The 27,500-nt window shown below is 38.8% G+C and overlaps 1 protein-coding gene across 1 annotated transcript in view; it reads left to right on the top strand.

Annotated features, from left to right (window-relative positions):
- Positions 1 to 27,500, top strand: part of LOC143032553 (hemicentin-1-like) — a gene marked incomplete at its 3' end in the record, with an annotated part of 400,485 nt that overhangs the window by 287,237 nt on the left and 85,748 nt on the right. Inside the window, 9 exon segments of the mRNA XM_076197423.1 lie at positions 2,962 to 3,031; positions 4,928 to 5,069; positions 7,420 to 7,589; positions 9,480 to 9,615; positions 10,513 to 10,643; positions 17,492 to 17,588; positions 18,245 to 18,458; positions 25,014 to 25,141; positions 27,153 to 27,322. Of these exon segments, the coding sequence (XP_076053538.1) occupies positions 2,962 to 3,031; positions 4,928 to 5,069; positions 7,420 to 7,589; positions 9,480 to 9,615; positions 10,513 to 10,643; positions 17,492 to 17,588; positions 18,245 to 18,458; positions 25,014 to 25,141; positions 27,153 to 27,322 (1,258 nt within the window).

Below are 27,500 nucleotides of genomic sequence, written 5' to 3'. Positions count from 1 at the left end.
TGTTAAATCTATTCCTTTGTTATCATTCTGCTGAAGAGGACCACAGTCAGTGGTCAAAATATACAGATAATTAGTAATTCTGATTTCTTTTATCCGACAGTGGGTTAACAAGATTCATATATATATATATATAATATATATATATGTATATATATGTATATATATATATATATATATATATATATATATATACATATGAAGATAGGAGGGTGGTAAAGAAACACACAAGTCAGAGATGAGTTTATTCCTCTAACGTTTCGGCTTTTACACCTTCTTCAGAGAGACTACAAAGTAAAAGGGTTTACAAGACTATATACCGTCCGGATTGCGTCTCCTATTTTATGATCTGGTGAACGATCGGTCCTCTGACGATTGATTCGCGGACGATTGGTCCGCTGACGATTGATCCCGGACGATTGGTCCGCTCTATGTCCCGCCTCCTCATTTTCTCGACTGGCCACGAGAAAATGAGGAGGCGGGACATAGAGCGGACCAATCGTCCGCAAATCAATCGTCAGCGGACCGATTGTCCACCAGATCGCTAACTAGGAGACGCCCTCCGGACGATATATAGTCTTGTAAACCCTTTTACTTTGTAGTCTCTCTAAAGGTGTAAAAGCCGAAACGTTAGAGGAATAAACTCATCTCTGACTTGTGTGATTCTTTACCACCCTCCTATCTTCATCTGTTCAGATGAATAATACATATACATTATATATATATATATATATATATATATATATATATATATATATATTCATTTATTTATTTATTTGTATAATCATTCCTTCAATTGTTCATTTATTCATTCATTCATTTTTCATATATACATATTTACATATTTAGACATTTACATACATATATTTATTAATTTTATTAGATATTCAGTTAGTTTATCTGACCAAATTATGTATTCACCTATTCATTTATCAGTTTATTTATATATTCACACATATATAAACAGAAGGAGTAATTGGTGAGAAACAGTGTGGGATTTAGGACAGGTAGAGGTTGTGTAGATCAGATCTTTGTGGTAAGACAGATATGTGAGAAAGCTATAGGAAAGGGGAAGGATGTTTTTTGGGCTTTTATGGATCTGGAAAAGGCTTATGATAGGGTAAACAGAAAGGCACTGTGGGAGGTTATGCAGATTTATGGGATAGGAGGAAAGCTTCTAGAAGCTGTCAAGAGTTTTTATGAGAGTAGTAGAGCTTGTGTCAGGATTAGAAATGGAGAGAGTGAGTGGTTTGAGGTAAAGGTGGGACTTCGTCAAGGATGCGTTATGTCGCCCTGGCTGTTCAACTTATACATGGATGGGGTGGTGCGAGAGGTGAATGCTAGGGTAGTGGGTCAGGGATTGGAGATGGTTAAAGAAAATGGAGAAAAGTGGGAGGTGAGCCAGCTGTTGTTTGCGGACGACACTGCGCTTGTGGGCAGGGTCAGAGGAGGGATTGAGGAAGTTGGTGGCAGAGTTTGGGAGAGTATGTGATAGAAGAAAGCTAAAGATAAATGTAGGTAAAAGTAAGGTGATGAGATGTACAAGGGGTGAAGGTGGCAGTAGACTGGAAGTGAACATTAAGGGAGAGCGACTGGAGGAAGTGGATAGTTTTTAGATACTTGGGTGCAAGTGTAGCAGGAAAAGGTGGAGTGAAGGTGGAGGTAGAATGTAGATTGAGAGAAGCGAGTAAATGCCTTGGTGGATTAAAGAGTGTAATGAGGAATAGAACATTTGGGAATGGATGCGAAGAAGAGACTGTATGAAGGAGTGATTGTGCCAACAGCACTGTATGGGGCAGAAACGTGAAACATAAGAGAAGAAGAAAGAAGGAGTTTGAATGTGTTTGAGATGAGGTGTCCTGAGAAGTATGGTGGGGGTTACTAGGCTGGATAGAGTGAGAAATGAGGAGGTGAGGAGGAGAACAGGGGTGAAAAAGGATTTGGGAGATAGGGTTGATGAAAGAATATTAGGATGGTTTGGACACATGGAAAGAATGAGCGAAGAAAGACTAGTAAAAGAGGTATGGAAGGCAGATGTGGAGGATGTGAACATGAGGGGACGTCCTAGGATGAGGTGGATGGATGGGGTGAAGGGGGCTTTGGGGAAGAGGGGAATGTCTGTTGAGGAAGGAAGGGAGAGGACGGAAGACAGAGGTGAGTGGAGAATGGTTGTATATGGATGATGTTGTGATTGCATGAGGAGGAATGGGCGGGGGGGTGGGGTGGGGTAGTATGTGTGAGTAAATTTTGACGCAGCCCGAAGGGATTTCTCCCCGTCCTCTCCTTATATGCAAGGGGGACGGAGAGGGGGGGTCGCCGATTAAATGGAGCGGCCTTGCTGTGGATGTGCTGTGTCTTGCGACACTGCTTCTGACCCAGGGCGGTGGGCAGGGTGCAGGGATGACCAGTCATCCAGGAGGTGCCTCAGATGAGAGGGAGGGTGGGAGGGGTGTGGAGTGTATTTAGGGATGAAATGGGTGGGAGTGTTTTTATGCCTTTCCCTTTTTGGCTACCTCCCTTGGAAGGGGGGAAAAAAGCCTTGGTATATGTATGTATGTATGTATGTATATGTATATATATATATATATATATGTATATATATATGTATATATATATGTATATATATATGCATATATATATATGTATATATATTTGTATATATATATATGTATATATATATAATATATATATATCCATATATATAATATATATATATATATATATATTTAACGGGGAATGGGGTTAACCAGGGTGGTTTTCTCTTTTTCTGGTTTGAGGTCAACCCTCATCTAAATGAAAATGATCTTATGATAAATAGAATTAGACTAACTTTTTTCTTAATTCCTGAAGCACTCCAAGTCCTGTCGCTCTCAAATGGACTTAAATAACTTGACGTTAGTTATGCTAAAATAAATTGGCAAAGCCTGCCCACGTGATTCATTATTTCAACTTTTCTTCTCTTAGATTCGTTCTGACGTGTGAGGCGACAGGAGTGCCAACCCCGACCATCACGTGGCTTCTCAATGGTACCCAGGTACGTCACGACTTTCAGATTCCCCACAAATTATTTTCGTATTTCCAATTATCTACTGCTATGTGCTACGTGAGATCCGATACCAGACGGCATTGCAAATAACAGCCCTATTTCCTATGGACATAAGGTTTATTGGAGAGTAAATTGTGTTGTACGGTCTCGTTGATTGTGTTAATAATAATAAAAAAAAAAAATCAGCTTAATGATTGGACCACTTTTGGTCATGCAAGGGAACCAGAGAGTTCCAGAACCACGTCCTTAGCAGTCGTCTGGTGAATGAAATAATTTGAAATTAGCCTGAACAAAAACTAAACTGACACCCAAATTGTGGTTGAGTAATCCATCTCGACTTTGTGTTGATAAAATCACCGCATGAAATCACAATACTCATCAACTTCTCAACATTCTTCACCTCTATTTTCAGTGATGTGTAGTAAATAATTTTTAAGATAATATGTCCCGAAAAAAATAATCTGGTGATAGATGTATCGAATGTATTGTATTGTTGTATGAATGTGTTAATACATTGGTGCATCTCGCCTTCATAAGAGATTTGAGGGTCAGGCGCATGTTCCAAGAGACCATCATTGTCAACAGTTACTCAGAATCCTTGGAGATAATCTTTTACCAACGATTAAAAGTAGTTTTATTTTTTCTTTAATTTTGCAATTATTATTTTTTCTCTCTCTCTCTCTCTCTCTCTCTCTCTCTCTCTCTCTCTCTCTCTCTCTCTCTCTCTCTCTCTCTCTCTCTCTCTCTCTCTCTCTCTCTCTCTCTCTCTCTCTCTCTCTCTCTCTCTCTCTCTCTCTGCCTCTCTCTCTGCCTCTCTCTCTCTGCCTCTCTCTCTCTCTGCCTCTCTCTCTCTCTGCCTCTCTCTCTCTGCCTCTCTCTCTCTCTGCCTCTCTCTCTCTCTCTGCCTCTCTCTGCCTCTCTCTCTCTCTGCCTCTCTCTCTCTCTCTCTCTCTCTCTCTCTCTCTCTCTCTCTCTCTCTCTCTCTCTCTCTCTCTCTCTCTCTCCCCCTCTCTCTCTCTCTCTCTCTCTCTCTCTCTCTCTCTCCCCCTCTCTCTCTCTCTCTCTCTCTCTCTCTCTCTCTCTCTCTCTCTCTCTCTCTCTCTCTCTCTCTCTCTCTCTCTCTCTCTCTCTCTCTCTCTCTCTCTCTCTCTCTCTCTCTCTCTCTCTCTCTCTCTCTCTCTCTCTCTCTCTCTCTCTCCCTCTCTCTCTCTCTCTCTCTCTCTCTCTCTCTCTCTCTCTCTCTCTCCTCTCTCTCTCTCTCTCTCCTCTCTCTCTCTCTCGCTCTCTCTCTCTCTCTCTCTCTCTCTCTCTCTCTCTCTCCCTCTCCCTCTCCCTCATTTTCCTCTCCCTCGTTCTCCTCTCTCTCGTTCTCCTCTCTCTCGCTCTCCTCTCTCTCGCTCTCCTCTCTCTCTTTCTCCTCTCTCTCGTTCTCCTCTCCCTTGCTCTCCTCTCTCTCGTTCTCCTCTCCCTTGCTCTCCTCTCCCTTGCTCTCCTCCCCCTTGCTCTCTCTCTCTCTCTCTCTCTCTCTCTCTCTCTCTCTCTCTCTCTCTCTCTCTCTCTCTCTCTCTCTCTCTCTCTCTCTCTCTCTCTCATATCTCTCTCTCTCTCTCTGTCTCTCTTCTCTTTCTCTCTCTCTCTCTCATCTCTCTCTCTCTCTCTCTCTCTCTCTCTCTCTCTCTCTCTCTCTCTCTCTCTCTCTCTCTCTCTCTCTCTCTCTCTCTCTCTCTCTCTCTCTCTCTCTCTCTCTCTCTCTCTCTCTCTCTCTCTCTCTCTCTCTCTCTCTCTCTCTCTCTCTCTTCCTATCTTTCTTCCTTTCTTTCTTTTTATTCTGCCGACATTGAAGTGAACGGCCCCATGATGTTATGTGTCTGTCCCCGTGAGCAGGTGGAGGGCGTGGGAGCCTCGAGCAACGGTCGGTCGTCCCTCGTGGTCGAGAGAGCTGCCAAGACGGACGAAGGAACCTACACGTGCCTGGCCAGGAACCAAGCGGGGCATCGCAAAGCTGTGGCCGGAATCAGGGTCAAAGGTCAGTGATCTCAGGTCAACCTGTGTTCCATGTGAATTTACTTTGAGAATTTCCTTTAAGTATTTGAAATTTTCTTGGCAAATACCAAGAGTTCTCTATTGAAAATTAATTTTTCACCATTCTCTACAAAAATGTCTTTCAGAATTATACCAGAAAATTAGAATGAAGTTCTGGTAGCCGATATTTTCTAGATTTTAGAGCATTTCCTTCCCAACGTTAGAAGTATCATTACTGATACATTTACTATGAATTTACTTTGAGTTTAAGTTAAGGAGCCTCTGAAAGCACGGGGCTCCCTCGATGTGACCTAAGGCAAGGCCACAGAGAGGTCGTCACCCTTTACCTTTTTTGAGTATCAAGCGAGTTAAATTTCCTAACACATTGGTGAGATCGACTGACTATCCCACTATCGGAGATAAGAAAGTTATTTGAAGATAGGTATAGTGTAGTGATCGCAAGGTACATATTTTCAGATAACGTTCTTTCTTTCCTACGATAGTGGGGCATTCAGTCTTTCTTTGAATATATTATATCTGGGCTGACATGGAGTTGGATATTTAAAAGCAGCAACGACTGCAACAGCACTGTAGGAAAGAGGCCAAACGCAGAGTATGGGATCCAATATATTTGACGTTTCGCCCAGCTTGGCTTCTTCAGAAATTTCTGAAGAAGCCCTGCTGGGCGAAACGTCAAATATATTGGATCCCATACTCTGCGTTTGGCCTCTTTCCTACAGAGTTGGATGTTGTTGAACGATGCGTCCCGGTAATCCGAGTTGGTTCGGCGGCGTTGCCAGGAATCTGTCGAGCAACGGTATTCAGGCCCTACCATACATCTCTCTGGGAAGAAGCTTTGGACTGTTGTTTGTGCTGTATTGGTGTGTCACGCTTAAGCTTTGGAATGTTGTTTGTGTTGTATTGGTGTGTCACGTTTAAGCTTTGGACTGTTGTTTGTGTTGTACTGGTGTGTCACGCTTAAGCTTTGAAATGTTGTTTGTGTTGTATTGGTGTGTCACGTTTAAGCTTTGGACTGTTATTTGTGTTGCACTGGTGTGTCACGTTTCTCTGTTACTGGCTGAAAGTAACTGGAGGGGAATGGTTGCCAGTTGTCAGCCCTTCATATGTGAAAACGTGGGGGAAAGAGTTGGTATTGTTGTCGTTTCCTGGACTGTCTGGCCGAGCAGTCCCGTCTCCCTGATGAACGCCAAGGCTGTAACGGTGTTTTCCCTTTATACGAGTAGAGTCTATATTGTGTTGCTGACGTGAGTGATTGTGTACAATGCAGTTTTCCATAATGTGTTGCATAGTATGGGATGAAATGTTCCATCCAAGATAGTTGTCTGCAATACTGCCATCAAGCCTCATCGTCGTAGAACTACCCCCCCAACACTAAGGCTGCGTTTACACTGAGCGAGTTTGGGTCGACTCTCGTCAAATACTGTGAATCTGAATAGCTAGAGGAAGACTTTGCTTGAATCTTTCTAAATTTACCAAAGAACACTTCAACTGTGTGTCTAACATTCGTAAATGTTTAACTCCTTTCAGTAGGCCATTCAGTTCCTCAATATATGACGCAAAGGTAATTTGACATCTGAACACTGGAAGAACGAAAGATTGTAACCGAAGTCGTTTCTGATCAAACGAACTCATAACAGTTCAGGAGAATCGTCCCGGACTCGTTCGGTGGAAACGCAAACTAAGAGTTGGGGACCAAACGGCCACAAAATACCCATACCACCGGCCTTCACGCAGGTGGCACCGATCCATGGGAACAGCTTGGAGGAAAGAGCTGAAGTTGACAGAACCCAGTTCGGGGCTACATCCTCAGATGGAGATGAAGGGGGTGACGGATTTTGAAAATGGGCAACAGGGAGATGATTCTTTCCATTGTCCATCTTGCAGGTTTATCACATGCAAGTACCCGTCACTGCTCCGTAGAAGTAGTTTTGTTAGACACCATAACCAAATTTAGAGATAATTTTGACTGATATGAGTACAGAGATGGGAACTCACGAATGTAGCTTATACCCGGTATAATGAAACGACGTTTCTCTTCAAGCTTTTAGTCTAGTGGTAGCCTGCTTAGCTGCCAGCGTAAACAAACAACAATAATACAATCGATCATATGAACAAAACAATATAGAACCTTCGCAGGAATAGACTCGAATCCTACAAAGGCACTTAGAAACCATAAAAATGTACAAGAGAACAAATGACATTCCAATGACAACACAAATATATCACACCAGATATATTTGAAATAGGGTGACTATTCATTCAATTTCGCATAGACATGTCCATGTGTTCTATATTCTTTGCCGTGTAACAGCATTATAATTGCATATTTTCAGTTCCTCCCATTATCATGGACTTCCCTGGTGAAATGACGGTGCAGGAGCTGTCCTCGGTGCTCCTTACGTGTGTCTCCGAGGGGGATCCCGCCCCCTACACAACGTGGACCAAAGGGGGGCACTCCATCGCCCCCACCGATCGCGTCCATGTCATGAACAACGGGTCACTGGTGAGTGTCATGTGCCTTCATATATGTGTGTGTGTGGACGTGTGTGTGTGTGTGTGTGTGTGTGTGTGTGTGTGTGTGTGTGTGTGTGTGTGTGTGTGTGTGTGTGTGTACGTGCACGTGCGTGAGTGCATTTGCACGCAAACATACACGCGCACACACACACACACACACACACACACACACACACACACACACACACACACACACACACACACACGACTCGGTGGCGTGGTTGATAGAGTACTGGACTGTCATCACGGAGGTGCGTCAGCACCTGGTTCGAATCCTGCCAGGGCCGAAATTATTTCGGTATCGCTGCGCTTCGGGTCGTTACTCCGACTCTCGTGGGCGGGGAGTTGTGTGTGTGTGTGTGTGTGTGCAAGGTCATAGCATTACCCATAGATCGGTCATACGAGCTCTGAGCTCTCTTCCGGGAGGGAAATAGCTGTCGATCACGAGTCCAATACGTGATCCAAAGACCAAGGTGAATACACACACACACACACACACACACACACACACACACACACACACACACACACACACACACACACACACACACACACACACACACACACACACACACACACAGACACACACACACACTCACGTACGTACGTATGAATTTTAATCTAGGATTCATAATTATAATTAGAAAGTGTAGGACAGGAGTTTACGAGCTTTTCTTTATCTTTCTATTGTACTGCAATTAGGTAAATGCAATTCAAGCATATTTAGGTAAATACACATATATACATACGCTTACATTTATACATGCACTCACACATACATACACTCATACGTTTAGAAAATAAACAAACTGAGCAGAGCGCTTTCGTATATTACATCCAGTGTAAAAAAAAATTATTTTGTAAAGTGGTTACCTTGTATTTATAAAACACACGTTCCTAGTGTTTTATTGCATACACTCATACGTATACACACATACATAACGTCTTATCAAGGTTCGAAATCTCATGAAGTCTGACGTTGACATGGCGTGATGTTGTGACGACTTAATGTCTTCTCTGACATCTTCAACAAAATCGGACAGACATTGCTTGTTAGATATGTAACAATAAATTTTGTCTCGATTTTACTTGACTTGAAACCCTTGGACCAACAGTAGCCGACAGTGGCACTTGGGTCTTCCACATATTTGGGGGTGTTGTCTGTGTTGCATTACCGTGGGACTATTTTTATCACTGACTAGTAGGAGGGACAAGAAAGCAATTGCCGGGTTACAGATCATGGTATTGGAAAAGTTGAATGAATATGCCCAAAGTTGATCATGGATCTGGTCAGGAAACCCTCCGGGTTGCATCTCGAAATAGAGATGTTTTGATGGGTTTTATAGACATAGCAGAAAAATTCTTCTTCTTGACGCCCAGTTCACAGAACCACCATCGGTAGGTAACCAATGTTAGTCCCTTAGGTTCTGTATGTAAGAGAATTCACTGATCATATTACAGGCATAGCTAACCCTACGTCGTTAACCCATTAAACTCCGATGACAAGATTCCTTGTCATTTGGTCAAATAAAACAAAAAATCATAAAACACCAAAATGTTTGATCAAACACCAGAAAAATATGACGTCAGTCCTCGCTTCGCCCGCGAGCGAAGCGAGGACTGACGTCATATTTTTCTGGTGTTTGATCAAACATTTTGGTGTTTTATGATTTTTTGTTTTATTTGACCAAATGACAAGGAATCTTGTCATCGGAGTTGAATGGGTTAATTGGTTCCAGGAGACACGACTGAAGTCGAAAAACTACGTAAGTCGAATTAACTTGTCTCCAGGCTAGGCTAGGCTGAATTTACGTGTCTCTAGACTAAACCGATTATAACCATTTCCAGTTCTGTATCTAAGGAGTTGATTTTTCTTCAGATGATTGACTCTTCGCGAGCTTCTGACGCTGGGGAATACAAGTGCGTCGTGAGTAATGACGCAGGCGCTGCAGAGGCTACCGCTCATCTGAAAGTGAACACACCTCCAACGATCATCAAACCTCCCATGAGTAGAGGTGAGTCGACAAGAAAATACTATTGTCCCAGTTGTAAGCATGTAATAACTTTTAGTAACGATAAGGCCTTAGATCCAAAGCATAACCAAACTGAGTCAACAAGAACGGTGTATTACAATGAAGTAAACTAAATATGGTTTTAGTAAATGTAAGGATAAAGCTGTTAAGGTCTTTAAAACTAGTTCAGAAAGATCCTCCTCTTACATTAAAGTAAACTCAAGAGGGTTTTAGTATAGGTAAAGATAAGGCTTTTAAGGTCTTTAAAGTTACGTCAGAAAGATCCTTCTCTTATATCAAAGTAAACTTAAGTTGGTTTTAGTAAATGTAGAGAAAAATATGTCCATGCATATGAAGATTTTGATTAAAAATTTGCTCTCTGTTACATCAAAGTAAATGCAAATTATTTCTATAAAGATAAAGCCTTGCTAAAGCCTTTAAAAATGTCACATTTTTTTCTTGTTACATGGAAGAGTGAGATGATTTTCATAAAAATGAATATAGAGAGTTCCTAAGTACATTGTATCTAGTTCGGTCCTAGGCCTCGGACATTGCTTTCATAGTGCAAGTGGTCCATGTCTCCTTGCCTCCTGGGACTCATCCTGAGAGAACCTATCCGAAGAACATTGTAGGCTTAATTACAAAAACTCCCACCATGGACTCAGTTTATAGTAATAATTCTAAAGAGGCGAAGAATTCCTTCGCTAATGTTACCATATAGGTATTTCTTGATTTTTAAATCTCACAAACTCTTCTTGGTAATTTGTAAATATAACCAAGAATGGTACTGAGATTATTTCTAAGTTACAATAAATTATCTCAAAGATAAAACGAAGAGAATATTCTCTGATGAAAATAATAAAATAACGAAAAACAATAGCTGTATTTCTCTCTTCGTAGTGGTCGATGTCGGGGAGACGGTGGTCTTCGACTGCGTGGCCGAAGCATCTCCTGAGGCTGAAATCACCTGGAATGTCAACCCCGGAGGCATCCAACACCGTCACCTCACACTCACTAATGGGTCCTTGCAGGTTGGTCACACTCCGACAAGGGAGCATATATGCAAATACACAAACACACTCACGTAGGGACATAGAAACACACAATCAATCATATACACAAACCCCAACATACACACTCACATATGTACATATGTGTACATTTGAGCAGAAGATTTTCCCTCGGATTTTACTGAAAGTCACGGCACATTTGCAGTGAAGAACCTTATGTCTTTATGTTCTTCTCAACAATGTTCGAAGTGCGAAAGGAAGTTGTTGTAGAACCTGAGAAGAGGTCATGATGACGAATACTGTGATATCTATGTAATGTGACGATATTTCCCGATACTAAAGAACGGCACCATTCCGCGGCGCGGAAACTCGCCAACCCCGAAATGTCAACCATTACTTCTATGTCACGTACCCTAATATGATAATACTTTATTTATAACTTAAACCTCCAATCACACTGTCTCGATTATCGTCAAATGTCGTGAATTTGAAAAGCTGCAGGACACTTCGCCTATAGTATTCTAGACTTCACTATGAACAAATCAATAGTGTGTCTAATATTCGTATTATTGGTTTAACTTTTCTTAGTTCGTCATTCAGCTTCTCAACATATGACGCAAAGGTAATGTGACATTCGGAGATTCGTAAAATAAAAAATTGCAAACGAAGTCGTTTCTACTCAAACGAACTCACATGAATCGTGTTAGTGTGATCGGGGCTTAACCCATTTGTTAATCTTACTGCTTGAAAATGCTCTTTGGTAGAGGGAGCCGTCGTTATTGCACCTTACAGAGATATCACAGAGTTTGTCACTGTGACCTTTGCTCAACTTATGCACCAACTTTCTCCTGAACTTCAAACTTTAGTGAGAAGAATAGGAAGACTTAAGAAGAAGATTTCTAATTGCGAAACTGGCGCGGTTTTCAACACTTTATGTGTGCGTGTGTATGTGTGTGTGTGTGTGTGTGTGTGTGTGTGTGTGTGTGTGTGTGTGTGTGTGTGTGTGTGTGTGTGTGTGTGTGTGTGTGTGTGTGTGTGTGTGTGTGTGTGTGTGTGTGTGTGTGTGTGTGCGTGTGTGTGTGTGTGTGTATGATATATGTATATACATGTGACTATTCATAAGCGTAATTTGAATATGTATGTATGTATGTATGTATGTATGTATGTATGTATGTATGTATGTATGTATGTATGTATGTATGTATGTATGTATGTATGTATGTACGTATGTATGAATGTATGTGTGTATGTATGTATATATATATATATGTATATATATATATAAAGTATATATACAAATGTATATGGATAGGTACATGTATATGTATTTGTATATGTATATGTATATGTATATGTATATGTATATGTATCAGTGTATATATATACAGTATATGTGTGTGTGTGTGTATATGTATATGTATGTATTTGCATATGTATATGTATTACAACACACACTGAATGGTCTACAAGTACATATTTTCCTCTTATCATCCACATTAACTTTTCCATTTTAATTCCTTGCAAGCGCAATCGAGACTAACAAGGTGTTCGATGGAAGCATATAATTTTCCGAATATGTTCTTTGTTGGTTTCGATCGTGTTTTCAATAAATTAAAATAGAAAATGTAATGTAGCTGATTAGATGAACATGTGTATGTATATGTATATTACTGATGAAAAATATAGTACCACATATGTCGTTCACGTGAAAACCACAGTTGGAGCAAAAAAGACTAGAGACAGGGAATCTATATATTTTGATTGCAAAATTGAAATCCTCTTCAGTAGATATAGAACAGAGAGTAGAGAGTGCTACTTAAACAGCATCCTTGACAAAAATGGGGGAACATTGGGAAGGCAAATATCTTTTGCCTAAACTTGTGATCAATAATCCTGATATTATATTCGGGGACCATTGCCCCTTCAAGATGTTCATGATGGGTTTATATTCAATGATAGTTGATTCAACCATTTTTCTCGCTCGGCTGAGGGCTTTGTCCAAGAACTAATCCAGGTAAGCTAACTTGCTAAGTTGAGATTTAATCAGATTTAATTCTCTCTCAAGAAATTGGGGGCTGCACATCCTGAGAGCTCGAAGAAATAAACCTGAGGCAACGCTACTTTTTACTTTGTCTGTGTGGCTGCGGAAGAAATGGAGATAACTACCAGAATGGGTCTTTTTTCTGTAGACGGTAAAGGCAAGCTTATCGCCGTCACAAACAATTAGAACATCTATAAAGGGTAGCTTACATATAAGTATAAGTATGTGTATGTGTATATGTGTATGTAAGTGTATATGTATATGTATATGTATATGTATATACAGTATATGTATATGTATATGTATATGTATATGGTCTTGTGTGTGTGTGTGTGTGTATTTACCTAGTTGTATTTACCTAGTTGTATTTTACGGGAAGGGGAGCTATGCTCGTGGGGTCCCGTCTTCATATCTCATTTTATCTAAACTATTTTTAAATTCATGTATTGTTTTTGCACACACCACTTTCTCATCTAACTTGTTCCAACTGTCTATTGCTCTGTGAGGAAAGCTGTTCTTTTTCAAATCTCTTCTATAGCTGTCTTTTTTTATTTTCTTTCCGTGTCCTCTTGTATTTCTGTCATCCCATTTTATCAGATTCTCTCTATCAGTAATTTCTATGCCTTTCATGATTCTGTAAATAGCTATCAAATCTCCTCTCTCTCTTCTTTGCTCTAGTGTCTGTAGTTTAAGTTTTTGTAGTCTCTCTTCATATGATAGTTTTGAGAGTGTTGGTGCCAATTTTGTAATTGCTCTTTGTATTCTTTCAAGTTTTTTTATACATTTTTTTGTACTTGGTGACCATATCGTTGCTGCATATTCCAATCTTGGTCTTATCAGGGTGATTAGGATTTTCCTCACCATTTCTTCATCCAGGTATGTAAATGCAACTTTGATTGTTCTTATTAAATTATAGGTTTCTCCAAAAATCTTATTTATATGTTTCTCAGGTGACATATTATTCATAACAATGACTCCCAGGTCCTTCTCATTTTCTACTCTTTTTATTCCTTCTTCTCCCAAATTATATGATCCTGTTATTCTGTTTTTGCTTTTTCCAAATTCCATTATACTACACTTTTTTGTGTTGAACTCCATCTCCCACTTCCTACTCCATTCTTGTACTTTATTTAGATCTCTCTGTAGTGATTCACAATCTTCTTCAGTTTTCACTCTTTTCAGTAATTTTGCATCATCTGCAAAGAAGCTCATATAGCTTTCAATTCCTTCATCCATATCATTAATATATATAGCAAACATTATTGGGGCCAGAACTGTTCCCTGCGGGACACCGCTTATTACTTCATTCCATTTTGAGTGCTGATCTCTTATCACTACTCTCATTTTTCTTTCTTGCAAAAAGTCTTCCATCCAATTTAGCAATTTACCTTGTATTCCTCCTTCATATTCTAATTTCTTAAGCAGCTTCTTATGTGGTACTTTGTCAAAAGCTTTTTTTAGGTCTAGAAATGCACAATCAGCCCATCCATCTCTTTCTTGTATTATATCTATTAGCCTTGAATAGAAACATATTAAATTGGTGACGCATGATCGTCCTTGTCTGAATCCAAATTGCCTTGGATTTAGTACGTTGTTTTTTTCCAAGTATTTTACCAATCTACTTTTGATAATTCTTTCACATATTTTTGCTATTGTACTTGTTAGAGAGACTGGTCTATAGTTGGTAGGTTCTTCTTTATTTCCTCCTTTATATATAGGTACTATATTTGCTTTTTTCCAATCTTCTGGAACTTTTCCTTCTTTTAAGGAACTGCTTATTATGCTATGTATTTTGTCTGCCAGTTCATTCCTGCATTCTTTCAGAATCCAGTTTGCTATTTCATCTGGCCCATGCGATTTTCTAACATCAAAATAACCCAAGTGTGTCAATATTTCATTCTTTGTTACTTCTATTTCTTCCATAGGGGGGACTTTTTCCTTCCACTCAATCTCTTCAGGTTGTATATTTTCCCTTGTAAACACTGATTTAAAATGTTTGTTCATAATTTCTGCCATTTCCATTTCCTCAGTGTATTCAACTCCTCCTTGTCTTAATTTCTCCAAGTCTTGTTTGTTTTTCAGTTTATTGTTTACAAATCTGTAGAATAGTTTTGGTTGATCTTTACACTTTTCTATAACATCTTTTTCATATTTTCTTTTTTCCTCTCTGCACTTTTGTACATATTCATTTCTATAACCAGTATATATTTTCCATTTTTCAGGTCTTCTGTCTTTTTTCCATCTGGTCCAGGCTTTGTCTCTTTTCTCTTTTAACTCCCTACAACTTTTGTTGTACCAGCATTTTACATATTCTTTTTCTTGTTTTTGTCTTGGGACATACTTTTCCACTCCTTTTTTGTAAATTTTTGTCAAAATATTCCATTTCTCTTCCACTGATGTTTCTTCTTTGTATATTTCTTCCCAGTTTTCTTGTTGGAAGAATTCTCTTATTTTATCAAAGTTTGTTTTTTCATACATCATTCTTCCTTTTCTATATTGTTCATTTCTTTTCATATATTTTTCTTCATTAAGTTCCAGTTCAATCAGTATGTGGTCACTTTTACCTATTGGTGTTTTATATTCAATCTTGTCCACTATTCTAGGTTCAGATGTAATTATTAAGTCTAGCCTCGATGGTTCTTCTTCATTTCTATACCTAGTGTTCTCTTGTATCCATTGTGTCATTGAATGGTCAGTAATCATCTCAAGTAGAGCATTTCCCCATGAGTCATCACCACTCTTTACTGTCATTTCTTCCCAGCAGATTTCTTTGCAATTAAAGTCGCCCATCATAACTATTCTTCCTCCGTCTTCCATTATTTTAGTTAATGCTATCTTTGTGTCCTCTAACATACTTTTATGTTCACTCTCCTCCCATGAGGCTGTTTTCGGAGGCACATAATTGATCACAAATTTTCTGCTCTTCTTATCTCGGTCTTCCACTTCTATCATAATCATCTCTACTGTATTCTTTCCATATATGACACCTTTCACGTTTATATCCTTCTTAGTCAGGAACATAACTCCACCCCCTTGTTTTTTCTCTCTGTTTCTAATCCAATAATTGTATGTATCATGTCCTACACTGTTGGGTGGTAGTGGGCCTTTTAATTTTGTTTCTACAATTCCCATTATGTCCGGTTCTTTTTCTTTCAAATAATCATTCAGTTCATTCAATCCTGTTATCAATCCATCTATATTTGTGTAAGACACTCTTAGTTTTCTGCCACTTCCATTGTGTTCTCTGTTTCCCTTATGTTTTTCTTTAGTATGTCGAACTGCTTTATTTTCATGTTCACTACTCTCCAATAGAATCTCTCTTTCTCTGACTCCGTTCTTTCCTCGTTTTTTGCCTTAGCTTAAATTCTTTTCTGCTTTTCTGCCTCTCTTTCCTCCTTATTCATTTCTCTTTTTATCCATACCTTTTTATATTGATCATTTGTTGCTAGTTTCCCTGTCTTGGATAGAATTTTCTCTGCCGTTGTTTGTGACCTGAATTTAATCTTAATTGGTCTGGTCTTATCTGTACTATATTTTCCGAGTCTGAATTTTTCCTCAATTTCCTTTATAATTTCTGGTTCATCTTCCTGGATTAATTTTAATAAACTGCTTACTCTTTCATTTTCCTCCTTGATTCTTGCGGTTCTATCTGGGTTATGTTTCTCTTCCATTCCTAATATAATTATACATTTCTTTTTGTCAGCTAATTCTCTTACTATATTCTCCTTCTGTCTCATCACTTTAATAACTGAGTCTTCATTATGTTCTTTCAATTGCTGTTTGACTATGTCAGTGAATGAAACCTTATTCCCTTCTTGAGTTATTCTCCAATTTTTAACTTCTGTAGCTATTTTCTCTCTATTTTCATTACTATTCTTCTTCAATTTCTCATTCTCCTCCTTTACATTTCCTAACTGTCTTTTTAGGTCCTCTATTTCTTCAGTTAAGTTTCTGTTAGCCTTCTCTAGTTGTTCCAACCTTTCAATTCTCTGGAAAATGGAGTCTACATTACCTAACTTACGTTCCAAGTCCTCGATCACCTTATCAACTCTCTCCTCTAGTCTTATCAGTCGGGGGGGGGTTGTGTCCCCCCACCCTCTTTAAATCCCTGGAACATATTCTCGTCACTTTCTTCTGTATTGCTCCTCTCTATACTTCTAATCTTTACATTTTTATTAGACATTTGATCCTCACTCAGTCTTTTGTTTACCTTCCGCTTGTCTGTCTGGGCAAAGTCTACTCCCTCCTCATTTCCTTCCATTTCCCTCAGTAATCCCTCCCCTTTTCCTCTTTCCCTACGTTCCCACTACTCCACGAGCAATTTCCCCCCCACCCTGCAAAAACACTAGGCACTTCTCTTTGCGTTGGGTTCCACAGACTTCAGTTTTCTTCAGAACGTCATCCAAGCCGTCCATTCGCTGAAGTGTGTGTGTGTGTGTGTGTGTGTGTGTGTGTGTGTGTGTGTGTGTGTGTGTGTGTGTGTGTGTGTGTGTGTGTGTGTGTGTGTGTGTGTGTGCGTGCGCATAGAAGCACGTGCCTCTTTGCTCCCCAGTTAAAACCATCATAAAGAAGACAGAGTACCACAGGCTACACTGCCTTACACTTACCCTTCCAGAGATTAACAGAGAATTTCTTCACTAAATGACTCCTGGGCTGAAGTGGTGACCCTACCCGGATTTCTGGAGGCCGCGAATCTCCTGCAAGAACCAAAGAAATAGATGGATTGACCGTTGATCATATTGATTAATATATTCTCTTGTTAGCATAGCCTCTTGAAAAATCGCTGATGCATATCTTATATCAATCTCTACACGTTCTCATTTTTCAGCTGGTAGCCGCGCAAATGGGTGACGAGGGCCAGGTGGTGTGCCAAGCCTTTAACGACTTGGGCGAAGACTTGGCTAAGGCCGACGTTCGAATTCGAGGTGAACCTTGAGAATGTTCTTACAGTCGTATGACGTCATTCGTGACGCTCGTTTATATCAGTTTTTATTTATTCATTTATCTATTTTTCATCTATTTGGTTGGTTGTTTTTATACTTATTTGTATTGATTTATTGATTTATCTATCTATTAAATTGTTTATTATTATCGATTTGTTTTTGTTCTATTTAATTTACTTTAGAGTGAAATATAAAACTAAGCTAAGCCAGTTTCGTTACTTATGATCGTGTAAAATCCTTCACTTCCTATTCATTTGATAAAATAAATCATCGTGTGCATTGGGGCCCAAGCCCCGCTGGAGTCTTTGCTCTACGGCTCCGCGCCGTCACTCAAGTCATGGTAACGTTTTTCTTTTATTCAGTTTGCGGTTTGGGAGCATTAATGATTAGGTTAGGTTATACTAGGTTAGGTAATAAAAAACGTTACATTGACCTGAGCGACGGCGCGTGACTGAGTGACGGCGCAGAGTGACGGCGAAGCAGAAGCACCCTGGACCCCCACGGATCAGAGCGGGAGGGGGTGGGGGATGAATTCTACAGTTGATCTAAAAGTATCATTGCTTAAGCTCCACGCAGAGTGGACCACTGGTGGAAAATTAAATAAGATTCCCAAGTTTAATGTGTTCCTTGTTTGGCAGTACCCGGCATGTGGGGAAGCTGGGGCCCCTGGAGTGCCTGCTCTGTGTCATGCGGCCCTGGTACTCAGACTCGTCGGCGGGAGTGCAATGCTCCTGCGCCTCGAAATGGCGGTGAACCTTGCAGTGGACAAGAGCTACAGAATCGAGCCTGCCGCCCCCAGCCGTGCCCTGTGGATGGTTCCTGGTCGCATTGGCAGGCCTGGTCGGAGTGCAGGTAGGCTACAGCAACTTAAAAGAGTGTATAAACCCTGAGAGATAAACTTTGAAGACACAGACATTAGAAACTGTAAAAGCATCAACAATCGCTTAGTCCCTTGGCCGTAGATGGTTTCTGGTCCCACTGGCAGGCCTGGTCGGAATGCAGCTAAATTGCAACTCAAAAGAGCGACTGTATAAGCTCTGATCGATAAACTTTGAAAACACAGACATTAGAAACTGTAAGAGCATCAACAATCTTTTGGTCCCTTCCCCCGTGGATGGTTCCTGGATTGTATGTGGCAATAAAAGTATCAGAGATAATTTGAAACATGTATTGAGCCACAATAAACAGTATACACTGAAAAATGTAAGAGCGTGTTTACACAAGAAAGGTTAATTCCGACTGGCAAGCCAAGCCACCAAGTTCAGATTTGGCGGGAAACCGTCGTGTGTCGGAATGAACGCTTGGTTCCCCCAACATACTCATATACAAAGTTACACTCTTTATAACAACAGATAGTATAATTAGTAATGACACTGAGTCCAACAACACCCATACCAACCAACAATACAATGGGGAAAATATACAACTTATTGAGCAATACATAAGTATAATACACAACACAATTGTACGATGCTACAACGTACCAGACCATCACACTTCGTCCCATTGGCGTCTTTATAAACTCTGGCATTTAAAAGCACAGGCATTAGGAACTGTAAGAGTATAAGCAACTGTTAAGTCCCTTGTCCAAGTGATCGGCCTAGTCCAATGGTTCTTAACCTAGGGGCCATGACAAGAATTTAGGGAGGCCATGGCCTGCTGAAAAGGAATTCTATCACTCTGTCCTGACAGAAGAAATATAAGACAGTTATGATTATCAACTTCGTAATCAAGCAAAAGGTTTCTCTTCATCAACAGTTTATCATTATAATTATCATTTTTATTGATTTATGTATTTTTGGCGCAGTGGGATTTGGGAGAAAAATGAGAAAGACCCACATGAATATTGATAATTCATGAAAGGGGGAGTAGAGTGAAAAAGGTTGAGAACAATTGGCCTAGTCGGAGTGCTGACATACTGCAACAACTCAAAGAAGTGTCTATGTATACTTTGCACATTACAAGTAAAGGAAAAAGGGACAATAAGTATTATGAGGGCAACAACTAATTGTTAATCTTGATAATACTTCAAACTTAATCTGCACAAATGTTTCTCTTAAGGTTGTATAAAAGGCTAAGATACAAATAATGTATTTGTAGAAGTAAAATGTGCGTATTATATGTGTGTATTTGCCTAATTGTATTTGATTAGTTGTAGTATACAGGAAATAAGCAACACTCGTTGAATCACGTCTCTTACTCTCCAACTCATTATATTTAGCCTCTAATGTATAGGTTCAAATTACTCTATATCCTTGGTATTCAATTATTGTATTTGGATATGAGTTCATGAATTACTCTAGCTTGGGCTATATCACCTACTAAACTATTCTAAGTTGTTGTGCATCTATATGGAAAACTGTAATTCTCCATATCTTTAAGATATGTAGCCTTTCTTAATTTGCTCTCATGATCTTTTAAAACCCTCCTATTCTTAATCAAAAGATTTCTATCAATGTAATATATTCTCTTTAGTGACTTGAATACTGTTATTATCTCACGTCTTTCTCTTCGGTCTTTCAAAAATGGCAGACCCATGTTTTTAGTCTTTCCTCATGTGGTTCATGTATCAGGCTGGAGACCAGTTTGGTTGCTGCCGTTTGTATTCCCTCGATATTGCTTATACCCTTTACTCTGTGTGGGGACAATACCACTGACGCATATTCCAGTCTTGGAAAGTTCAGAGTTTTGATGATTTTTTTTTTTCTCACAATTTTTTTCATTTATATGGTGAAAAACCGCTTCAATGTTCAGCAGCAGTCAGTACGTCTCTCCCACAATCCTGCTGATATGTCTCTCAGGTGACAGATTGTCTTTTATCAACGTTCCCAAATCTTTCTCCTTTTTTGCTTTTGTAATGGATTCGGCTCCCAAGGAATATTTTAAAGATGGTCTTTTGGAGTTAATACCCATTTACAATATTTTCCCTTTTTTGTTGAAATTTATTTCCCATTCTTGCAAAAAATAGTGTCTTGATTTTTTTTTTAGCATACAGCCCTCCTCGTTTTTCTCTCTTTCATGATTTTTGCATCATCTGCAAACATTTTGACATAACTAGTTGGACCTTCCATCATGTCATTAACATAGACAAGGAACATTATTGGTGCAAGCACTGAACCTTGTGTGTGTATTTACCTAGTTGTACCTAGTTGTATTTTACGGGAAGGGGAGCTATGCTCGTGTGTCCCGTCTTCATATCTCATTTTATCTAAACTATTTTTAAATTCATGTATTGTTTTTGCACACACCACTTTCTCATCTAACTTGTTCCAACTGTCTATTACTCTGTGAGGAAAGCTGTTCTTTTTCACATCTCTTCTATAGCTGTCTTTCCTGATTTTCTTTCCGTGTCCTCTTGTATTTCTATCATCCCATTTGATCAGATTCTCTCTATCAATAATTTCTATGCCTTTCATGATTCTGTAAATAGCTATCAAATCTCCTCTCTTCTTTGCTCTAATGTCTGTAGTTCAAGTTTTGCTAGTCTCTCTTCATATGATAGTTTTGAGAGTGTTGGTGCCAATTTTGTAATTGCTCTTTGTATTCTTTCAAGTTTTTTTTTATACATTTTTTGTACTTGGTGACCATATCGTTGCTGCATATTCCAATCTTGGTCTTATCAGGGTGATTAGAATTTTCTTCACCATTTCTTCATCCAGGTATGTAAATGCAACTTTGATTGTTCTTATTAAATTATAAGTTTCTCCAAAAATCTTATTTATATGTTTCTCAGGTGACATATTGTTCATAACAATGACTCCCAGGTCCCTCTCATTTTCTACTTTTTTTTATTCCTTCTTCTCCCAATTTATATGCTCCTGTTATTCTGTTTTTGCTTTTCCAAATTCCATTATACTACACTTTTTTGTATTGAACTCCATCTCCCACTTCCTACTCCATTCCTGTACTTTATTTAGATCACTCTGTAGTGATTCACAATCTTCTTCCGTGTTCACTTTTTTCAATAGTTTTGCATCATCTGCAAAGAAGCTCATATAGCTTTCAATTCCTTCATCCATATCATTAATATATATAGCAAACATTATTGGGGCCAGAACTGTTCCTTGTGGAACACCGCTTATTACTTCATCCCATTTTGAGTGTTTGTCTCTTATCACTACTCTCCTTTTTCTTTCTTACAAAAAGTCTTCCATCCAATTTAGCAGTTTGCCCTGTATTCCTCCTTCTGTTTCTAATTTCTTAAGCAACTTCTTATGTGTAAAAGCTTTTCTTAGGTCTAGAAATGCACAGTCCGCCCATCCATCTCTTTCTTGTATTATATCTATTAGCCTTGAATAGAAACATATTAAATTGGTGACGCATGATCGTCCTTGTCTGAATCCAAATTGCCTTGGATTTAGCACGTTTTTTTTTTTTAATATTTTACCCATCTACTTTTGACAATTCTTTCACAAATTTTTGCTATTGTACTTGTTAGAGAGACTGGCATATAGTTGTTAGGTTCTTCTTTATTTCCCCCTTTATATATAGGTACTATATTTGCTTTTTTCCAATCTTCTGGAACTTTTCCTTCTTTCAAGGAACTGTTTAGTATGCTATGTATTTTCTCTGCCAGTTCATTCCTGCATTCTTTCAAAATCCAGTTTGCTATTTCATCTAGTCCATGCGATTTTCTGACATCAAGATTACTCAAGTGTTTCAATATTTCATTCTTTGTTACTTCTATTTCTCTCATAGGGGGGGACTTTCTCTTTCCATTCAATCTCTTCAGGTTGTATGTTCTCCCTTGTAAATACTGATTTAAAATGTTTGTTCATAATTTCCGCCATTTCAATTTCCTCTGTGTATTCAACTCCTTGTCTTAATTTCTCCAAATCTTGTTTGTTTTTCAGTTTTCTGTTTAAAAATCTGTAAAATAGTTTTGGTTGATCTTTACATTTTTCTATGACATCTTTTTCATATTTTCTCTTTTCCTCTCTGCACGTTTTTACATATTCATTTCTATAACAAGTGTATATTTTCCATTTTTCAGGTCTTCTGTCTTTTTTCCATCTGGTCCAAGCTTTGTCTCTTTTGTCTTTTAACTCCCTACAACTTTTGTTGTACCAGCATTTTACATATTCTTTTCCTTGTTTTTGTCTTGGGACATACTTTTCCACTCCTTTTTTATAAATTTTTGTCAAAATATTCCATTTCTCTTCCACTGTTGTTTCTTCTTTGTATATTCCTTCCCAGTTTTCCTTTTGAAAGAATTTTCTTATTCTATCAAAGTTTGTTTTTTCATACATCATTCTTCCTTTTCTATATTGTTCATTTCTTTTCATGTATTTTTCCTCATTTGGTTCCAGTTCAATCAATATGTGGTCACTTTTACTTATTGTTGTTTTATATTCAATCTTTTCCACTATTCTAGGTTCAGATGTAATTATTAGGTCTAGTCTCGATGGTTCTTCTTCATTTCTATACCTAGTGTTCTCCTGTATCCACTGTGTCATTGTATGGTCAGTAATCATCTCAAGTAGAGCGTTTCCCCCATGAGCCGTCTCCACCCTTTACTGTCATTTCATCCCAGCAGATTTCTTTGCAATTAAAGTCGCCCATCATAACTATTCTTCCTCCATCTTCCATTATCTTATTTAATGTTATCTTTGTGTCCTCTAACATACTTTTATGTTCACTCTCTTCCCATGAGGCTGTTTTCGGAGGCACATAATTTATCACAAACTTTCTGCTCTTCTTATCTTTGTCTTCCACTTCTATCATAATCATCTCTACTGCATTCTTTCCATATGTGACACACCTCACGTTTATATCCTTCTTAGTCAGGAACATAACTCCACCCCCTTGCTTTGTCTCTCTGTTTCTAATCCAATAATTATATGCATCATGTCCTACACTGTTGGGTGGTAGTGGACCTTTCCATTTTGTTTCTACAATTCCCATTATGTCTGGTTCTTTTTCCTTCAGATAATCATTCAGCTCATTCAATCCTGTTATTAATCCATCTATATTTGTGTAAGACACTCTTAGTTTTCTGCCACTTCCATTGTGTTCTCTGTTTCCCTTTTGTTTTTCTCTAGTATGTCGAATTTCCTTACTTTCATATTCACTACTCTCCAATAGAATTTCTCTTTTTCTGACTCTGTTCTGGTCTCGATTTTTTCCTTAGCTTCATGTCTTTTCCTTTTTTCCTCCTCTCTTTCCTCTTTATTCATTTCTCTTTTTATCCATACCTTTTTATATTGTTCACTTGTTGCTAGTTTCCCTGTTTTGGATAAGATATTCTCTGCCGTCGTTTGTGACCTGAATTTAATCTTAATTGGTCTGGTCTTATCTGTACTATACTTTCCGAGCCTAAACTTCTCTTCGATTTGTTTCATTATTTCTGGTTCATCTTCCTGAACTGATTCTAGTAAACTGCTTACTTTTTCATTTTCCTCTTTGATTCTTGTGGTTCTATCTGGGTTATGTTTCTCTTCCATTCCTAATATAATTATACATTTCTTTTTATCTGCTAAGTCTCTTACTATATTCTCCTTCTGTCTCATTACTTTAATAACTGAGTCTTCAGTTTGTTCTTTCATTTGTTGTTTGATTATGTCAGTAAATGCAACTTTACTGTTTTCTTGGATTTTTTTCCAACCCTCTTTGTCCTTACTATTCCTCTTTAATTCTTCATTCTCCTCTTTTACTTCTTTTAAATGTCTTTTTAATTCTTCAATTTCATTAGTTAAGTTTTTGTTCGCCTTCTCTAGTTCTTCCAATCTTTCAACACTTGGCGCAATCTATGTTATCCTACCGAACCTAATCTCCCAATGTTCGGTCATTTGATTAAGTTTTTCCTCCAGTTTTGCCAGTCGGGAGAGGTTGATATCCGCCGCCCCCTCACTAAATCCTTGGAAGTTATTATCCTCACCTTCCATTGAACTGCTCTTATCTATGTTTCTAATTTTTACATTTTTGTTAGTCCCATCACCATAATCCAAATTATCGGTCCGTCTTTTGTTTACAAGCCGTCTGGCCTCTTGGACCAAGTCCTCCCCTTCCTCATTTCCTTCCATTTCCCTCAGTAATCCCTCCCCTTCTCCTTTTTCCTCACTTTCTCACTACACCACGAGCAATTCCCCCCCCCTGTAAATACAGTAGGTACTTCCTTTGCTTTGGGATCCACGAAAATTTCACTTTTTCTTCAGAACGTCCTCTACGCCGTTCATCCGATGAGGTGTGTGTGTGTGTGTGTGTGTGTGTGTGTGTGTGTGTGTGTGTGTGTGTGTGTGTGTGTGTGTGTGTGTGTGTGTGTGTGTGTGTGTGTGTATATGTGTGTGTGTTTGTGTGTGTGCGGTTAATTGATCTAATTGGTTAAACTGAGTAATGAATAAAGAAAATCAGTAAACAAATAATGATTGACATAATTATTTATGATTACATTGATTTGTTATCCTCAAGTGAGACATGTGGAACGGGTGTGAGAAGAAGGACGAGGCTCTGCAACGACCCAGCACCGCTCTACGGAGGACAAACTTGTGAGGACGATGGCATCGAGTACGAGGAATGTGGACTTCGAGATTGTCCAGGTAACTTACTGAGAACCTGTAACCCCACAGTAACCAACATCGGTCCTCAGGCCATTCAAGAAGAATCGTATAGCTATTGTCTGTGTTGTACTAGAGACCCCATCTACGGTACGATCTGGTCTTGAGGCCACTGGACAGATCTGGTCATACCGTGGATGGGATTCCAGGAGTCTGATTCCATGTCACCTGCTGGACGGAGGGGGCGAAGGGGAGGGTAAGGAGGGAGGGGTGGGCAATGGGCTGATTGACTACAAATCCACAGAACTACAGGCAACGGTCCAAGGACCCTTCCATTGGCCTCAGTGGAAAAAAGCGTAGGATTACTGTTTGCATTGTATTAGTGTGGGACCTTACGTGTTACCGACTTGTAACTGTAGAAGTGGAGGAGTAGTCGACCGTCTAGAGTTATTATGTGACAAAAGTGTAGGAAATACAGTCGATGTTCACAGAGAATAATTCAGTACCGAGTCCGGGGGTTAAATTCCAGCGCCACGGGACTCCACCTGCAAACAGAGGTGAGGGTTTTGTCAAGTTTTGAAATGGGTGGCATAGAGAGGGTCCTCTCTGATATTGGCAGGACCACTACTTGCATGTATATATGTATATGAGTATGTACAGAATATGCACATGCACATGTATATATATACCTCATTGAAAGTGATAGCTATTTGTGCGCTTAATATTTCATTAAGAGTATTTTCCAACCTTACTATGGACTTATTCTTTGAAAGGAGGCTTATGCCTTCACTGTAGGTAATCATTATAGCTAGATCGCAATTTCTGGTACAAGACCCTACTACAGTAGCTTGGGATACCAGAGTATTAATATCCCAAGCTACTGAAGATGAGTCTTCAACCCGAAATCGCGATCTAGCTATAATGACTACCTACAGTGAAGTCATAAGTCTCTTTTCAAAGGAGAACAAGTCCATAGTAAGGCATATGGAAAATACTCTTAAGAAAATAATAAGCGCACAACTAGCCATCACTTTCAATGAGGTATGCATAAGAAAAAAATTCTTGCCCGTATATGTATATATATATATATATATATATATATATATATATGTATATATATATATATATGTATATATATATATATATGTATATATGTTTATATATATATATATATATGTTTATATATATGTATATATATATGTATATATGTTTATATATATGTATATATGTTTATATATATGTATATATATATATATATGTATATATATGCATGTAGTGTTAAATGCGAAGGAAATCTCAGCGTTGATAATCTTTTTCTGAAGACTTTCAATTCTTCGAAAGAGGCGTTTCTCATCCTTACTTAAGGAAAATAGGAATTCTCCGAAAGTGTAGGGCATGGAGACGAATAAAGTCGATTCTATTATTTACTGACAGGACGTTTCGTAACTCTTGTTACATTTTCAACTGAATACAGTGGTTCTGGTACATAGTTGTAATGCAAAAACTAACACTGGGAAAGGTCTATACAATTTTGCTGGACATTTGGGTACATGGCAAAATTGTATAGACCTTTCCCAATGTTAGTTTTTGCATTTATAACCATGTACCAGAACCACTGTATTCAGTTGAAAATGTAACAAGAGTTACGAAACGTCCTGTCAGTAAATAATAGAATCGACTTTATTCGTCTCCATGCCCTACACGTTCGAAGAATTCCTATATTCCTAGTAAGGATGAGAAACGCCTCTTTAGAAGAATTGAAAGTCTTCATAAAAAGATAATCAACGTCGAGATTTCCATCGTATTCAATACTACATGCATCAGAGAAAGATTGCTGCCGAAATACACAAATTTATATATACATATACATATATATATGTAAATATATATATGTATATATTTATATATATATATATATATGTGTGTGTGTGTGTGTGTGTGTGTGTGTGTGTGTGTGTGTGTGTGTGTGTGTGTGTGTGTGTGTGTGTCTGTGTATACTAGCGCACGTGTATGCGTGTGTATCATTAGCCTTATATATGGACCTTTTTTCCAGTGGCCGGTAGCTGGAGCGAGTGGAGCGACTGGTCAGACTGCAGTCGCTCTTGCGGTGACGGACTTCGCCAAAGGACGCGGCTGTGCGACAATCCTCCGCCCTCGGGAGGAGGAACCGACTGCGACGGAGACGCACTTGAGGTCACACCATGCTCGAGTCCTCCTTGTCGGGTAAGTTGTCGTGAGAATACATGGATTGCTTTTGGATACAGTAATTACTGATTCTCCTAACAGATACAATTACATAGTATCTAATGTTTAAAGTCTATCTTTGTAAGTATGTAAATTACTGCTTCTCCTAACAAATACAATTACATAGTATCTAATGTTTAAAAGTCTATCTTTGTAA

The sequence above is a fragment of the Oratosquilla oratoria genome, chromosome 1 (assembly GCF_046742065.1).
Source record: "Oratosquilla oratoria isolate Oo_2021 chromosome 1, ASM4674206v1, whole genome shotgun sequence".
NCBI classification, from domain to species: domain Eukaryota; kingdom Metazoa; phylum Arthropoda; class Malacostraca; order Stomatopoda; family Squillidae; genus Oratosquilla; species Oratosquilla oratoria.
The sequence above is the reverse complement of the archived record's forward strand: the minus strand, read 5'-3'. Positions and strand labels throughout refer to the sequence as shown.